The 16008-nt window shown below is 41.8% G+C and overlaps 2 protein-coding genes across 2 annotated transcripts in view; one reads left to right on the forward strand and one right to left on the reverse strand.

The window, feature by feature from the left end:
* The window catches only part of LOC139366321 (polycomb group RING finger protein 3-like), a 39750-nt gene extending 38604 nt beyond the window's left edge, over nt 1-1146 (reverse strand). The window contains exon 1 of the mRNA XM_071103678.1: nt 1031-1146. The gene's annotated coding sequence lies outside the window, so the exon portion shown is untranslated. The remainder of the gene's footprint in view (nt 1-1030) is intronic.
* Nucleotides 1147-4250: 3104 nt separating this feature from the next.
* LOC139366323 (solute carrier family 49 member A3-like) lies at nt 4251-15928 on the forward strand. The gene is given in 11 exon segments (XM_071103682.1): nt 4251-4585; nt 10425-10583; nt 11181-11397; nt 11856-11932; nt 12040-12177; nt 13946-14062; nt 14236-14388; nt 14551-14708; nt 14811-14920; nt 15509-15625; nt 15628-15928. Coding segments are annotated over 11 exon segments (1476 nt in total). The 5' UTR covers nt 4251-4426; the 3' UTR covers nt 15699-15928.
* Nucleotides 15929-16008: the final 80 nt, after the last annotated feature.

Consider the following 16008-nt stretch of genomic DNA (forward strand, 5'->3'; position numbering starts at 1 on the left):
TAAGCCTGTTCATAACAAAGGCTGTTATGAAGAGAAATACAGCTTTCTTTATTGCTCTAATGATACTGTCTCATTGATTGAGTGGACTAGAGATCCTGATCAACAACACTCAACATAGCCAATGAATGGCTCTCTGCAATTCTTCCCTGACTACGACATTTGCATAACCTATGTCAACCAGGAATGAAGAAGCTGTTCATGTTGAGATATATTTATGATTTACAGGTTAAGTAACATAGAGAATATTGGCTAGTAATAAGTAGTCAATTATACAATGAAAGTTGAGGATGTTTGTGCCTGCCTGCCTTTGTGATTTATTGTTGTAACAGTAAAAAAACATTGAATCCCTACAGGAAAACCCACCTAAATTTAGCTTGTATAGCCACTTGGCTATTCTGGCTTGTCCCTCGGAGCAATTGACATATTGCTGTCCCTTATTACAAGACATCAATCTAGCTACCAAAAGAGATAGACTTGTTGGCTCGGCCCTTCACCAAAATCCCACAATGTCACAGTTCCATACAGTTAGATGGGGGCGAAATAGCCCCTAAAAATCATAAACTCTCTTTTGTCTAGATTTAATCTGGTGGCTACAACTACACCCTCGTGCATTAACACCGAACTTTCGAAGCCCGAAAGGGTTAATGGTGGACCATGGTTTTTCAAGAACATTCCAGGCAATGGGAAAGATTGGTTTGTCGCTCCAAACAACACAAATATTATGGGAGACATGTGAGCGTCTACGAGAGCTCCCGTCGTATAGAACAAAAAGAGAGCTTCACTGCTATCCACACCCTCCCTTCTAATGCACTTTTCCTTGAAAAGGATCCCGGTGTCTAACTGCAGGGCCCGGCGCCGCCATACACTACCACATAGGCACATAAAACAACACGTATAGCATGCCCATACCACCAAGCGGAAAAGGCACAGACAAAAATGAATAAGAACAATACAAATCGCAGCCATAAATCACCAATAGACGCACTAATGCATTAATACGCCTAAAATCCTTCAAGTCAAAAGAACTAACCTGTTTAGGAACAGTACAGTCCGCTGGACATTGGGTTGAATCCGATTTAAATCCACTATCAGTAAAACAAAGAGGCGAAAATGTCCGGCCAATCCCGAAACAGGCCGAAACACCTCTTGGAGCTTGGCTGAGCATGCGCTGATTAGTCGAGGGGGAGGAGGGTTAGTCGAGGGGGAGGAGGGTTGAATGAGAGTAGACGAAGAGACAACATTGTATCGAGCTCCCAATTCATTTCGAAGAAACAATTATTGTGATACATTTTTTATATATTTTAGAATTCCGCGAAACTCTCAGAAAGAAAACTCAGATATAAAGGTTTAGAAAATTGGGGAATCACAATGAAAATCACAATGAAATAAATATTGGTTTTTGGGCAAGACATGAGGAGAATCTTGTCAGAATAAGTTTCTTTGCTGTAGGCCTAATGTTAGATTTCTGTAATGCCATTACAGTCAACCTACATTTGAAGCCTGAGATGTAGCACATTGCTTATAGGCTACAGTAGGATCTCAAAAGTCAAAGTGCTTATGTGCTAAAATGTACAGTAACGTAGAATGATACTGACAAATAGAGCAATATTTTTGACGTTGGGATTTTTTATCATTACTGTGTAATAAGGTGCTTATAAATGGCCTTGAGGTCTTTCTTACAAGATCACACTTTCAATGTTTCAGATGTGTTCAGTGGATTGGGTTGGAGTATTTCTCCTGTCAACTGACATTTACTCCTTAGGTGCTGACCTGTTGCACCCTCAACAACTACTGTGATTATTATTATTTGACCTTGCTGGTCATTTATGAACATTTGAACATCTGGGCCATGTTCTGTTAAAATCTCCACCAGGCACAGTCAGAAGAGCACTGGCCACCCCTCATAGCCTGGTTCCTCTCTAGGTTTCTTCCTAGGTTTTGGCCTTTCTAGGGAGTTTTTCCTAGCCACCGTGCTTCTACACCTGCATTGCTTGCTGTTTGGGGTTTTAGGCTGGGTTTCTGTACAGCACTTTGAGATATCAGCTGATGTAAGAAGGGCTATATAAATACATTTGATTTTGATTTGATTGAATTTCACAAAACATTTGATCACTCTGTTGTTGCTGAGAATTTTTCTGTGCAGCAGGAAATGCAGATGAATGTTGTGATTTACACTACATGACCAAACGTATGTGGACACCTGCTCATCGAATATCTCATTCCAAAATCATGGTCATTAATGTGGAATTGGTTCCCCCTTTGCTGCTATAACAGCCTCCAATCTTCTGGGAATGCTTTCCACTAGATGTTGGAACATTGCTGCGGGGACTTGCTTCCATTCAGCCACAAGAGCATTAGTGAGGTCGGGCACTGATGTTGGGCAATTAGGCCTGACTCGCAGTCGGCGTTCCAATTCATCCCAAATGTGTTCGATGAAGTTAAGGTCCAATCGTTAATTAAACATATTCTGTGCAGGCCAATCAAGTTCTTCCACACCAATTTCAACAAACCATTTCTGTATGGACCTCGCTTTGTGCATGGGGGCATTGTCATGCTGAAACAGGAAATCAACTTCCCCAAACTGTTGCTACAAAGTTGGAAGCACAGAATAGTCTAGAATGTAATTGTATGCTGCAGCATTAAGATTTCCCTTCACTGGAACTAAGGGGTCTAGCCCAAACCATGAAAAACAGCCCCAGACCACTGTTCCTCCTCCACCAAACATTACAGTTGGCACTATGCATAGGGGAGGTAGCATTCTCCTGGCATCCGCCAAACCCAGATTTGTCTGTCGTACTGCCAGATTATGAAGCGAGATTCATCATCTCAGAGAATGCGTTTCCACTGCTCCAGAGTCCAATGGCGGCGAGCTTTAAACCACTCCAACCGACGCTTGGCTTTGAGCATGCTCAGCCATAGTGACCCTTTTCATGAATCTCCCAATGAACAGTTATTGTGCGGGACGTTGCTTCCAGACGCAATTTGGAACTCGTGGGTGAGTGCTAGTGAGTGTGAGTGTTGCATTCGGGGGGCAATTTTTAGATGCTACACGCTTCAACACTCTGCGGTCCCGTTCTGTGAGCTTGTGTGGCCTACCACTTTGTGGCTGAGCTGTTGTTGCTCCTTGATGTTTCCACTTCACAATAACAGCACTTAAAATTGACCGGGGAAGCTCTAGCAGGGCAGAAATTTGAGGAACTGACTGACTTGTTGGAAAGGTGGCATTCTATGACGGTGCCACGTTGAAAGTCTCTGAGCTCTTTAGTAAGGCGATTCTACTGCCAATGTTTGTCTATGGAGGTTGCATGGCAGTGTGCTCGATTTGATACACCTGTCAACAACAGGTGTGGCTGAAATATCCGAATCCACTCATTTGAAACGGTATCCAAATGCTTTTGTATGTATAGAGCACATAAATTCACTCAATAAGACGTAGTAACACACTCTTATAATAACATAATTTCACTTTTCATGTCGACTAATTTTGCCCAGTTAATAGCCTAACCACAGATCAAGCAACATTATGGACTAAACGTTCAAATCATGTCGCTGCAGAAAATACTGGTTGAATTAAGATCCTAAACCTGTAGGTCAAACTCCAGGTCAAACCTAATCAATGGCACAAGATTAGCTTTTTCATTATCTTTGACTGGAGAAACATGTTGCATCACTGAATTTTGGGTGCACAGTTCACAGGTAGACCTCCACACATCCTTCACATGAGTGAGCGAGCACCAACATGAGAAGTCTCAAGTAATCAATTGCATAACCCTGACAAGCCACTTCGAGTGGCCTGCCCTACAAATTGACCACAGGAGGTTGGTGGCACCTTAATTGGGCAGGATGGGCTTGTGGTAATGGCTGGAGGGGAATGGTATCAAACACATGGTTTCTATGTGTTTGATGCCATTGCACTTGCTCTGTTCCAGACATTATAATGAACCGTCCTCGCCTCAGCAGCCTCCACTGACATTGACATAAATAATCCATATGTGATCTCATATCCTTTATCTGATGGTAACTCCTCAAATTTAGCATGAACATAAATTGTGTAGTTTATAATAATTGAACACTTGAATAATACAATTAGGTGTGTTAGAGCTGAGCTAGAACAAAGACGTGCACATCCCTGTAGCGCTCCTAAACCGAATGAGCATTGAACTCGTCTAGCACTAGGACTCCATTTGTGGGGCGAGAAAAAGGGAGCGGATTCTGACTGACTACAGTCTCCTTATTGTCCTCACCGAAATATGGGGCGGATTTGTTGACTGTCAGACCGGCCGGTTGGGTTTCTTTCTCGGAAGGACAAGACAATGTATGTTTATCATAAGCGTTTTAATCCACATGACCCTTTAACAATATGATCGTTTGAGATTTATATATTTTTTTAAATAAAAAGTCTATTGCACCTGGCTGGATACTACTCATGGAAAATGAAGATAATCTCTCGGATAAATTTCGGGTGCATGTTGTCATTCCGAGTAAACCCAATCCAATACTTGAAAAACGTATTGTATTCAAAGTATACAAGAGGAGATGGTTCATTTTGTTCGTGCTGTGCTTGCTAAATTGCTCGAACTCTATGGTAAGTAGCCTACTTGTCATTTGCTGTCTCCCATATGAAGTTGGCTGTTATCTGTCAAGTAATGAATTATGTGATTTAAAAAAAAACGTTTTTGTAGGAATGTAACACCTCTGTAGCTAGGTTTCCGTCCAATTGGCAACATGTTTTCATGCGAATATTCTCAAATCCGCATAAAGAAAATATGCAAATTTCCCCAAATCCGCATAAAGAAAATATGCAAATTTCCCCACCATTGTTGTTGCCACCAAACTGACTTGTTGCTGATAAAAAGCAGTCCGTGAGACCAATGCTTTATATATACACTAGTTGACTGTCAGGGAGCGCTGTTTTGAAGCCACGGTGCCTCCAGCTTGGCACTCCCTCCCAATCGTTAATTAACGTATTTTGGAAGCTATAGAAATGCATTTAATAATGTCTACATTTATTTTGCCACATTTTTTCTATTAGAGACACATTAATACATACTTTTAAATTATATTATGTAGCTATACATAAAAATAAAATAAATTAAAACATCTTCCTTAAAGTATTTATTTTATAAACTACCTTTGTTACTTTCCCCAATTTAAAAAAATACTTAAATACATATTATTTTGGCATTAAAACTTTCAATTGAAATACGTTTGATTGAAATACTTTGCTCCACAGAGTTTCTAAACCAAGAGATGCAACATTGAGAGACTTCTGGGAACGCTTTCGAAACAAGACCAAACAGACCTGGCTGAGGTTTGGGGGTTGGAAAGTTAATGAAAGAAGTCAACAATTCTTCTTTAGTTGTTAATTTTCTCGAAATCTAAAGGCACAACGTAGGTTGTAGACAATGTATTGTGTAGCTGAACATATTATTACTCCAACCTTGTGAAAGTGACATACTGACACGTTTTAATATTTGTGAAAAACAACTGTATATCGAAGGAGTTCCTTTGATTTGACGGCCTGCACATCAAATCAAATATAATTGTATTTGTCACATGCAGCAAATACAGAAGGTATTCGAATACCTTACAGTGAAATGCTTACTTACAAGCCCTTAACCAACAATGTAGTTTTAAGAAAATACCTACAAAAAAGAGAAGAGATAAGAAAAACAAATACTTAAGGAGCAGCAGTAAATAATAATAGCGGGGCTATAAACATGGGGTACCGGTTCAGAATCAATATCAACAGCTGGAGCGAGACAACCGCTACGCCTCGATCACAGCGACAGTGTCATTGCATTTTGGTACACCAGAAGAACATTAATTTCCACTGCATTTGCCTTGCAGCATTGCGTTGCAGTGGCTGTGCGTTCTGTGTGGTGCATACGTTGGATTTATCAAACTGCGTCAAACTATGTGTAGACGGCTTGAGAGAAATGGTAGCAGAAAGTAAATGTTGAACTTTTGTTGCAAACATATCCAGATGATGCTGCATAACATTTTGCCCAATAACTACAAGGCAAATGAATGTACGTCTGGTGTACCGAAATGCAATGACGCTGTGATCGAGGCATTAGACCCAATGATGTGTTTCTACGCATTAGCTTTGCTGGCCAACGTTGCTATGACAAGGAGCATCAAACTCATCATTGTGCACTTTCACCACCACGCTGTGAAGTTCATCGTAACTTATTTTACCTTTAGTCTAATAAGACTGCATGCTTTCCCAAGTCGTAGTGGGAGGACCACACATTACATCGCGTGACTCCAATTTTACTTTAATATGATGGTTATTATATCAATATTTGTGCATACATGCATTTCCACTGCCATTTGTTGCATAATTGATTTTACTGACATGAAAAGATGCCATTTTGTCTAGGGTATTTTGTTTTGTTCCATCAGGCCTGTCGGGACATTATTTTTTATCAGACATGTACTTTACTTGCATAAAAAGGTTGGATGGAAACAAGGCTCGTGCTACAATGTTCCAACAATGTAACAATCTCTATAGCACCTGGAAAAGCACCTGGCATATTGGGTTTCTCAGCTGTTGACAGCTAACATGTCCTGAGAAAAACTTGGCTAGTGCCATGTATTGTAACCCGCAGGTTACTTTCTATCGTTTGTGATCCTGATATAATATGGTATATTATGTAATGCCTTACCGCCACTTTGTATATGTGATGCCTAGTTATCCCTGAAAGAGTAGCCACATTTTTGTGCCAAACATACTGCTGCAGACACACGCATCCAAAATGTGTGTTCGCCTTCACTATGAAATATAATAGCCACAATGAAATACAGTAGCCTGCACTGAAATTACAGGAGCCATCATGCAACATGGGAACTTCAGCATATCACTCATTGAGTCAAAATGCATTTGGTTCAGACTTCTACAGCTTTCTGTCATATTATATGGTGCACCCTAATATGTCAGAGAATGTAGCTAATGGGGCTATTGATTTAGCCCTGGGGCTATTGATTTAATAGTGCCTTAGTGTGCCTTAGGGCAAGTGTGCCTTAGGGCAAATACCCAATAAAACCATACACCCCATACACCCCCCAAATCAATATTCCATCTTATTATCTGTCATGTCAACAGAGTTGTTTCCACACATCATTACAGAAATCTAAAATAATCCTTTAACCATTGTAAGTAATACCCACACTGTAATTACACGATACATGTATGTACTACCATCTATATACAGTATGTGCATTGAGGACACTTCGAATTCTACATCCATTCATGGAGGTTATATTTAACGACAGCGGTGGAAACCTACAGTGGAAGGCTGTGCTCATGTATGCGGCAGACAGTGGCGGCATTGTGTGCTCATGCCAGTTGACCTACTCCTTTATCTCGGCTGCATAAATGAGATTTTCTTGAATGTCAATTAAAGATAGAATTGTACGGCGTCCCTTTGTTGTTGCAGTGTTTCTGCGAACAACTCACTTCCATCCAATTGGTTATGCCTCTTGTCAAGGCACTGTGTATTGTGTACTAAAACACAATCACACAATGGGATGCTTTGGTTTGCCCCAGAAAATCTCAGTTTATTCAAGTTGAAATTTAGGAGAGTTTTATTTTTTCCTCTTTAAAGTAAAAAAAAAAAGTTAATATTTGAAGGAAACTGTATGGTTAACCTGCTGTGGTTGTATAGGCCTATCACTGTTCATTTGGCTGGGATGGTTGGTCTCACTTCTCAGTATAGGAATTCTCTATGTTCATTTTGACCAGTGAATGCCAATATAAATAGGCCTATGTAAACACTTCATAGTAGCCTCTGATTTGATTAGATCAGCATAAAGCTGGGTCATGTGCTAATTTCTTGTGAGTCATAACTTCTGTTTTCACGTGACTTGGCATTCCACAAGGCAAGGTTGTGGTTTACTTCCTGCTCAGTGATGTATCGTTGAATCACATGATCACATACAGTGGGGTCCGAAATCATTGACACCCTTGATAAAGATGGATAAAAATGACTGTATAAATAATTAAATATACTGAGCTATATTGTATGCTCCAAAAATGGGTAAATTATATTATTTTATACTAATAGAATTTCTCAGAGAAAGAGATTTTGTTAAACAAGTAATACTTTTTCTCTCCAAAAGGTAGGGGTCAACATTTTTGACATACCTCAAGGTGAGGTATTGAAAGGTATGTCAATGAAGGGGGGATGCCAGTGTAAATAGGCTGTGTGGCCATTTGATTAATTTGTTCAGCAGTCTTATGGCTTGTGGGTCAAAGGAGCTTTTTGGACCTAGACTTGGTGCTCCGGTACTGCTTTCCATGCGGTAGCAGAGAGAACAGTCTATGACTTGGGTAACTGGAGTCTGACAATTGTCTGGGCCTTTCTCTGACACCGCCTAGTATATAGGTCCTGGATGGCAGGAAACTTGGCCCCAGTGATGTACTATCTGCCCAAAGTTACAATGCGGAGAGCATACTGTCGGGCTGCACCACAACTCCACCGCCGCTGACCGCAAGGCTCTACAGAGGTACGCTCAGCCGAACGCACCAGTGTGCATCGATTGAGCGTACTGTAGTGACTTTACTTTAATTCATTTGATGACTGTTATTTATCTAATCAAATAACTATGTTTAATTGTTACCCAATTTTAAACTAATCATGTTTAAAGCGTTACTATCTCCCGAATTAAACTCTTAAGGTCTTTACCTCTCACATCCATAAAACAGTCAATGTATTCATCCTAACCTCGTACCATATCATCATTCTGAACAGTTGTAACCTCATGCATCTGCAAAAAAACAACAACCCAGTCTTACTTATGATTCAGTACTACACAAATTGGTTTAATTATGTATTTACTAATTAACTAAATGATAACACAGGATAAACATACACACTTAATACAATAGAAAAGGTCAATAGCGGACTGACACAATATGGCGTCTTTTTACAAAAGACATGGAGAGGGCGAGAGAGAGAGGGACAGAGACATAATACTTGGGTACATTTAGAACTACTCTCGCAGTATTCATATACTTTGCATACGAACCACTGCCCGTTTGGAGTTAGAAATAATGTGTAAATGTCTCCGTTCGCCACGTATCTATGTCGGAACCAAGCTTTCTTGGAAAGGGTTTGGTTGTGCCTTTCCGCGGCATGCTCGTGGCTCTGATTTGTCCAAAAGGGTCTGGACCCCTCTCTTCTACTGTTGTTCACTCTCGACAATGCTCTTTTGAAGATAGGCTAGCCTGCCATGTCGATGGCTCTCATTTTTATTTTATTTTTTTATTTCACCTTTATTTAACCAGGTAGGCTAGTTGAGAACAAGTTCTCATTTGCAACTGCGACCTGGCCAAGATAAAGCATAGCAGTGTGAACAGACCACACAGAGTTACACATGGAGTAAACAATTAACAAGTCAATAACACAGTAGAAAAAAAGGAGAGTCTATATACATTGTGTGCAAAAGGCATGAGGAGGTAGACGAATAATTACAATTTTGCAGATTAACACTGGAGTGATAAATGATCAGATGGTCATTGGGGGATGAGAGTAGTGTGCTACGGTGATTTGAGAAGAGTAGTAGAGTGGTCCCACTTAAATATGCTTTTCTAGATAGTTTACTTAGGACACCTGATCAGGCGTACCAGTGATTGTCCGGGAGGTGAGCTTCTCGTCTCTACCTCGTGTTGAGATTTCAGAGTACAAACCACTATGGACGTGAGCTGCAGCTACACGCCTCTCTGGTCTGAATGTTAATTTCTTTACCAATCCTTTATCCACATATTTCATCCACATCATTAAGGGAGGAGACTTAGTACATATAGTGTATTTACTTTTCAAGTTACAGTATTTCCTTTATAAAATGTTTAATGACATCACAAAATAACAACCCATATGACATTATTATTCCTTAGATCGCCTCTGACCATTCCCCACGTTCTATGTTAGAAATTGTTCCAGTTTTCGCTTTAGAACGTGTTAGAGTTTCAGTGGGAAAACTGTCTCTGTAGACAAAGGAACATTCCCATGTGAATTTGGATGTTCTCTGGATTTCCTCTCCTTTAATTTACAACGGGGCGTGAGGTGTCATCCCCCCCCCCCCCCATCAGCTCCCTCCTTCCCCCTCTGTGAGTGAGAGAGAGTCTGGTTGAAATGATCCATTGCCGAGCTGACCTATTTGGATCCTCACAGGACAGTCATGACAGTACCACCCTGTGTAGAGCCTTGCGGTCAGCGGCGGTGGATTGCTGTACCAGGCTGTGATGCAGCACGACAGCATGCTCTCTGCTTGTAACTTTAGGCAGATAGTACATTTGAGGAAATGAAGAACAGATATGTCTGTACAAGTAGCACTAAATAAAGATGTAGATTAGATAATGTAATAACCCATTTATTGTATATAATCAAATGTGTTTGTGCCTGTGCTTCAATCCTCAGTTATGGCTGACCTTTGCTCCAGTGGCGGACCAGTCAGCCCAGTTCATGGGTGTCACCCTGGACCAGATCAACTGGCTGTCCATCATTTATATGGTGGTGTCCATACCTCTCAGCTTTGGGACCACATGGATGCTGGACACTTTAGGGCTCCGAATCACAGTATGTACAGATCGGTCAAGGTAGACCCCATACAAGTCTCCCTTGTAAAAGAGGTCTCCTGACCTCAATGGGACTTTGTGGACAATTTAAATAAAACAGACCGTTAAACCTGCCTTTATCTTTGTTTACAAGCCTGTGCACACAAACGTGTCTGTTTCTGAAAACAGAATCTGTCTACTGTGAGAAGTCTATATCCAGTACTTGAAATGAAAGATTGTTGCATTCAAGATCTCCATGAAAGAGGTGTACGTGGGAAATTCAGTGAAGTGTAAACGAGTCTGAAAAATCTCAGATAGTAAGAAAGTAAGCGTGTGTGCTGTCAGTGATCGAGGAAGCCGCCAATGTGCAGATGGCACTTAGATTTTCAGCGGTTGTACAAGTTTGCACCTGCACAGAGGAGATAAAACATGATAAGAGAACAAACAGTAAAATAAATGTTAAGAGAAATGTATCATAAGATAACGTAAACGAACATCCACATAAGTGTATAGTTTATTTGTGTTTTGTCCTTTCTTCCAATTGAGGAAAAACATATACAAAGTCAACGCGAACTTAAATCATGCATTCTGTTCCCTCCCATGCCTGTTTCCCCTGTAGTTGGTGCTGGGTTCGTGGCTTAACATGTTGGGAGCTGTGCTGCGTTTTGTGAGCGTCCTGGGGAGCCTTGTCAGTGCGGCCAAATTCCCTGTGGTGATGGGGGGCCAGACCCTGTGTGCCCTGGCTCAGCCCCTGGTCATTTTCACACCCACCAAGCTGGCAGCACTCTGGTTCCCAGAGCACCAGCGGGCCACTGCCAATATGATAGCCTCCATGTGTGAGTGAGCTATGGTTGCTGTCCTGTACAAGTTACTCTGTTAAAACCACCTGTGTCAAGTCAACATTATTGGTTGAGTTACCACTTTCCATGTATGTTTAGTACAGTGGAGGCTGGTGGGAGGAGCTATAGGAGGACGGGCTCAGTGTAAAGACTGAAATGGAATGGTATCAAACACATCAGACATGGAAACCACATGTATGACTCTGTACCTTCAATTCCACTCCAGCCATTACAATGGGCCAGGCCTCCTATAACTTATCCCACCAGCCTCCACTGGTTTAGTATTGTCAGTTGCTCCTCTTGAGTTTTTAGATTTCAGTTACAGGAACCAAGATTCCTGGAAGTAGGAAGAGAATATCAGATGTCTGGTAGTGTTGGCTTCAAATAGAGGACAATACCATGCCAGCCTATTTTAATATATTCTTCTGTGGCTTTTTAAAATGTTCTCCTTTCAGCAAATCCCCTTGGGATTCTTGTTGCTAGCATCTTTTCCCCTATGATTGTGGGGACCACCAACAACATCTCTTTATTGGTAAGTTAAGAAAAAGGACAAAGTTTAGCTAGCACCTTATGAAGATAAATTGTCTTCACATTTATTAATCTATTACAAACCTTTTCCCCATCCATTGATATTCCCAGCTGTTCATATATGCTGTACCAGCAGCCATCATCTGTTTCCTAGCAACAGTTGGGATCCGTGATAGTTCCCCCCCAACGCCCCCCTCAGCCAGTGCAGAAAGCTCCACCTCGGAGCCCTTCCTGGAGGGAATCATGCTGGTGAGTAGTAATCATACGCACACAAAATGGCAATACTGTACTACTTGATAATATCTTTGGTTACCCCTCAACATTTCAACATTCACTCCTCATTATACAGTCATGGCCAAAAGTTTTGAGAATGACACAAATATAAATGTTCAAAGTCTGCTGCCTCAGTTTGTATGATGGCAATTTGCATATACTCCAGAATGTTATGAAGAGTGATCAATGAATTGAAATTAATAGCAAAGTCCCTCTTTGCCATGCAAATGGACTGAATCCCCCAAAACATTTCCACTGCATTTCAGCCCTGCCACAAAAGGACCAGCTGACATCATGTCAGTGATTCTCTCGTTAACACAGGTGTATGTGTTGACGAGGACAAGGCTGGAGATCACTCTGTCATGCTGATTGAGTTCGGATAACAGACTGGAAGCTTAAAAATGGAGGGTGGTGCTTGGGATCATAATTCTTCCTCTGTCAGCCATGGTTACCTGCATGTGTTTCACGTGCTGTCATCATTGCTTTGCACAAAAAGGGCTTCACCGGCAAGGATATTGCTGCCAGTAAGATTGCACCTAAATCAACCATTTATCGGATCATCAAGAACTTCAAGGAGCGGTTCAATTGTTGTGAAGAAGGCTTTAGGGCGTCCAAGAAAGTCCAGCAAGAGCCAGGACCATCTCCTAAAGTTGATTCAGCTGCGGGATCGGGGCACCACCAGTACAGAGCTTGCTCAGGAATGGCAGCAGGTAGGTGTGAGTGCATCTGCACGCACAGTGAGGCAAAGACCTTTGGAGGATGGCCTGGTGTCAAGAAGGGCAGCAAAGAAGCCACTTCTCTCCAGGAAAAACATAAGGGACGGACTGATATTCTGCAAACGGTACAGGGATTGGACTGCTGAGGACTGGGGTAAAGTCATTTTCTCTGATGAATCCCCTTTCCAATTGTTTGGGGCATCCGGAAAAAAGCTTGTCCGTGGAAGACAAGGTGAGCGCTACCATCAGTCCTGTGTCATGCCAACAGTAAAGCATCCTCCATACATGTGTGGGGTTGCTTCTCAGCCAAGGGAGTGGGCTCACTCACAATTTTGCCTAAGAACACAGCCATGAATAAAGAATGGTACCAACACATCCTCCGAGAACAACTTCTCCCAACCATCCATGAACAGTTTGGTGACAAACAATGCCTTTTCCAGCATGATGACCTTGCCATAAGACAAAAGTGATAACTAAGTGGCTCGGGGAACAAAACATTGATATTTTGGGTCCATGGCCAGGAAACACCCCAGACCTTAATCCCATTGAGAACTTGTGGTCAATCCTCAAGAGGCGGGTAGACAAACAAAACCCCACAAATTCTGACAAACTCCAGGCATTGATTATGCAAAAATGGGCTGCCATCAGTCAGGATGTGGCCCAGAAGTTAATTGACAGCATGCCAGGGCAGATTGCAGAAGAATAAGGGTCAACACTGAAAATATTGACTCTATGCATCATCTTCATGTAATTGTCAATAAAAGCTTTTGACACTTGTGAAATGCTTGTAATTATACTTCAGTATTCCATAGTAACATCTGACAAAAATATCTGAAGACACAGGAGCAGCAAACTTTGTGAAAATTCATGTGTCATTCAAAACTTTTGGCCACGACTGTACATAGATTCAGTTTTAATCATACTTCATCTGAGAGGTAGTGGCCTATATCTTGCATTGAATGATCCATTACTGCAATCGTATGAAAGGCGCATCTGAAACCCCCCGTTTGCCTCCTGTTCCTTTGTAGTTACTGAGGAACAAGGCTTACATGATTCTCCTGCTGTGCTTCGGCTCGGGGATCGCTGTATTCACCTGCTTCTCTACACTGCTGGAGCAGATCATGTGTGTCCGAGGGTACCCTAATGTAAGCACCCATTTATGATCCCAAATGAACAACAAGATGTGTTTTTTTTCATTACAAAAGAATGAATGAAAGATTATGGCCCATGATTCTGTTTTCTGAACAATATTTTCACCATCTCACCAAAATAATGAATGAAACAATGTGAAACATAACCTCAATGTGTGTTGTGTTAGGACTTTGCAGGACTGTGCGGGGGTCTCTTCATTGTTTTCGGTATTGTCGGGGCTGGTTTCCTTGGACTGTACGTCGACAAAACCAAGAAGTTTATTGAGGCCACCAAGGTTAACATGAGCCTTTCAGCGCTGGCCTGCATTGCCTTTTCAGTGGTGAGTACAGGTCAAAGGTCAGGGTTTTCAGTCTTGTACTTCATGAAGCGCTGTGATGATGAAACAGTTTTCTTCTAAGGTGGAAGAAAATAGGATATTTGCAGTTCTGTGTGTATGCGTGGTGTAGACAACACCTCAACCCTGTGCATTTCCCCCTACTAGGTATCTCAGATGCGGAATCAGAGAATAGCCTTGGCCGTTGTTTGTTCGCTCTTCGGCTTTTTCGGCTTCTCCATTTACCCGGTTGCCATGGAGTTGTCTGTGGAGTGCTCCTACCCGGTTGGAGAGGCCACCTCAGCTGGCCTCATCTTCATATCAGGGTAATGTCTGATACTGGTTCATACAAGGACAACACACACTGAAGATCAAGACTGTAAATACAGGCTTATGTTAAAAAGCATGTGCTTGTTTTTTCCCCCCAGACAGATCCAGTCAGTTATCTATATACTGCTTCTTCAGGGGTTGACCAAACCAATGGCCGACTCGCCCTACTCTACCTGTTCTGCAGGAGATGCGTCCTTGAGTTGGAGGGGTAAGTTAAGAACTGCCATGTGTATCAGTGGGATAAATTAATTGTATGCTAATTGAGGTACAATTGGTTGCCCACCATTCAAATTCTGGAGGCAATTACAGCTATTAGTTGTTTTGTCAGCAGTTTAGACTTTATTTGTATGCAAATAACACGATGGTGGACCAAAATTGTGGCTGAAATTGAAATTGTGTTCTAAACCACACATGCTTTGCCACAGCTAAAAATATTCGTAGCAGATGCATCATGCCCATTGAAATTGAGGGGACAGGTGCCCCCACAAGCTAGTTTGTGACATAGAATTTTGCTATTACTTCCCCTCCCAAAAATAAATGACGTGCATGATGCCTCTGGTAAAGGAAGCAGATCCACTTTTTAGACATTAAGGCCAAAACACAGTGACTATGGATGTTATGTTGCTGCTCTCAATTCTATTTATGGCATAATGAAATCCTCCCAGGCCTTGATGTCATTGATATGGGGCTTTCCTGTGGCTCTAGTGGTGTGATTCTCTCTAGAACACACACACTGTGATTAGTTGCTGGTGGCAATGGGCTTAGCACGTCATTGACTCTGTGTTTCTCTCCACAGTGCCCATGCTGGTGATGGCAGGTCTGTGCAGTGCCTTTACCTGCTGCTTTGTTATCTTCTTCCACACGGAGTACAGGAGACTGGACGCTGAGGCACAGGCTATTGGAAAAAAGCCAACTCTGACAGCATGCCAAACCGTAACAAGCCAAACTCTGACGACTCGCCAGACTCCAACAACAAGCCAAACTGACAACACACAAGACTCTGACCAAAAGGAGGAACAGGCCAGTGGTTAATTGAACTGCTGTTGAGATAACGACCTCACTGGCATCGTTTCAGAAGGAGGCCAAGTGTATTGACTTACTAATACATTCCTTTATATATAGATAATTTAACTATATAGTACATATATAGTATCTAGACAGGCGGGTTGCCTCTCACAATGTATCAATGCTCCAGCTTACATGTCTGAAGAAGTTCTGACGTCAGCTGGGACAGAGGACAAATTGGAAATGGGACGCATAACACCTAGTGCTCTTGCTCTCATGTCTGGGTTTCTA

This window comes from Oncorhynchus clarkii, chromosome 14 (assembly GCF_045791955.1).
Source record: "Oncorhynchus clarkii lewisi isolate Uvic-CL-2024 chromosome 14, UVic_Ocla_1.0, whole genome shotgun sequence".
NCBI classification, from domain to species: domain Eukaryota; kingdom Metazoa; phylum Chordata; class Actinopteri; order Salmoniformes; family Salmonidae; genus Oncorhynchus; species Oncorhynchus clarkii.